This window comes from Poecilia reticulata, unplaced genomic scaffold (genome assembly GCF_000633615.1).
Source record: "Poecilia reticulata strain Guanapo unplaced genomic scaffold, Guppy_female_1.0+MT scaffold_2149, whole genome shotgun sequence".
In the NCBI taxonomy this organism is placed as follows: domain Eukaryota; kingdom Metazoa; phylum Chordata; class Actinopteri; order Cyprinodontiformes; family Poeciliidae; genus Poecilia; species Poecilia reticulata.
Window position 1 is genome coordinate 1 of NW_007616878.1, and position 1,543 is coordinate 1,543.

At 46.2% G+C, this 1,543-nt stretch overlaps 1 protein-coding gene across 1 annotated transcript; it reads left to right on the forward strand.

Annotated features, from left to right (window-relative positions):
* Positions 1-586: 586 nt before the first annotated feature.
* Positions 587-1,385, forward strand: LOC103461537 (hemojuvelin-like; the record flags this gene model as incomplete). The annotated part of the gene is made up of 1 exon (XM_008403814.2): positions 587-1,385. A coding segment is annotated over one exon (682 nt), but the record flags the coding sequence as incomplete, so codon positions are not given.
* Positions 1,386-1,543: the final 158 nt, after the last annotated feature.

The window sequence follows — 1,543 nt, forward strand, 5'->3', positions numbered from 1 at the left end:
GCCACGTCTGGGTGTGATTGGAGGTTGTTGGAAGGGGCGTGGCCAGGGACAAGAGAAAGGACAGCAGCCAACTTAATGATTATTTAGAAAGTTTTCTCTCTATAAAAAGCAAATCTGTTGATTTTGTAAAAAAAGGACCAGTAATAAATTTAGCAATATTTCGTTAAAAAAAGCAAATTGCAAAAAATCTAGCAAATGTAGCAACTTTTTTTCCAAAACATAACTAGCAACAGTAAATCTGGTGACGTTTCTAAAAAGCTACTAGCGACATATTTAGCCACTTTGTTAAAAAAAGTGAGTCCTGACAAATTAGCTACTTTTTCTTTAAATAAAAGTGACAAAACAAAAATTTATGTTTTTATAAAATAATAACTAGCCAAAAATCTGGTCATTTCTTTTTTCCGAAGAACGCAACGAGCAACAAATTCAGGCACAAACGTTTTGACCCCTCTGCTGTCAGACGGCTGAATAAATAAAAACACTTCTGCCAGTCTGAATGTTTATTCATGAAAACTGTGGATTTGCTTCCAGCATCATTTTCAAAATAAAAGCCCAGATTAAAACCAGACTTTATGACCATATGAAGCCTTCTCTCCTCAGTGGGAGCTTCCTGCCGGATCCTGAGGTGTAACTCTGAGTTTGTTGCTGCGACCGTCCACCTGAGCGGCGGTGGCGGCGCGGCGCTCAGCAGCGACTCGGCGTACTGCAGCGCGCTGCGCTCCTACAGCCTGTGCACCAAGCGGGTGGCGCGGCCGTGCCGCGGAGACCTGGCCTACCACTCAGCGGTGCAGGGCATCGAGGACCTGCTGATCCAGCACCGCTGCCCGCGGGCGGGGCCCACGGTCCGGCCCTGGCCCCGCCCACAGGGCGCCGTGTCGGGGGACGCCTGCCTCTACGAGCGGAGTTTCGTCATCAGGGAGGGCCGGGCGCCTGAGTACCGGCACTGCAGCGTGTTCGGAGACCCACACATCCGAACCTTCAGCGACGACTTCCACACATGTGCGGTGCAGGGGGCGTGGCCTCTCATCGACAACGACTACCTGTATGTGCAGGTCACCAGCACGCCAGCCAGTCACGGGACGCACCACACGGTTGTCACCAAGGTGGGTCAAAGTTCAGCTGGCGGCTTTCATTTCCTCTGCTGGCAGATGATTGGCTGCCGCTGTGAGCATGGCGGCTGCTGCTCTGGTAGTGGCAGCACCATCACCACATGTGTGTTTGTGAAGTTACACAGTCAAAAGTCATTTATCTGGGAGATAAATATTTAGCTTGCTAACTTACTGCTTACAATGGAGCTAAATCTAAAAATATTTAGCTTCAAACTAATTATTTAGCTTTCTAACTAAACATTTGTATTGGAGATAAACTATTAGCTCTAACTTATATTGGTTAAAATTGAGCTATTAGTTTAGCTTCCAATAAAGTAAAAATTAGCTTAGTGGTACCTAGACTAATACTAGTTCCAACTAAATATTTAGCTTAATTGTTGGAGCTAAGCTAATATTAGCACTAGCTGAATGTTTAGTTAAGTTGGAGCTAAGCT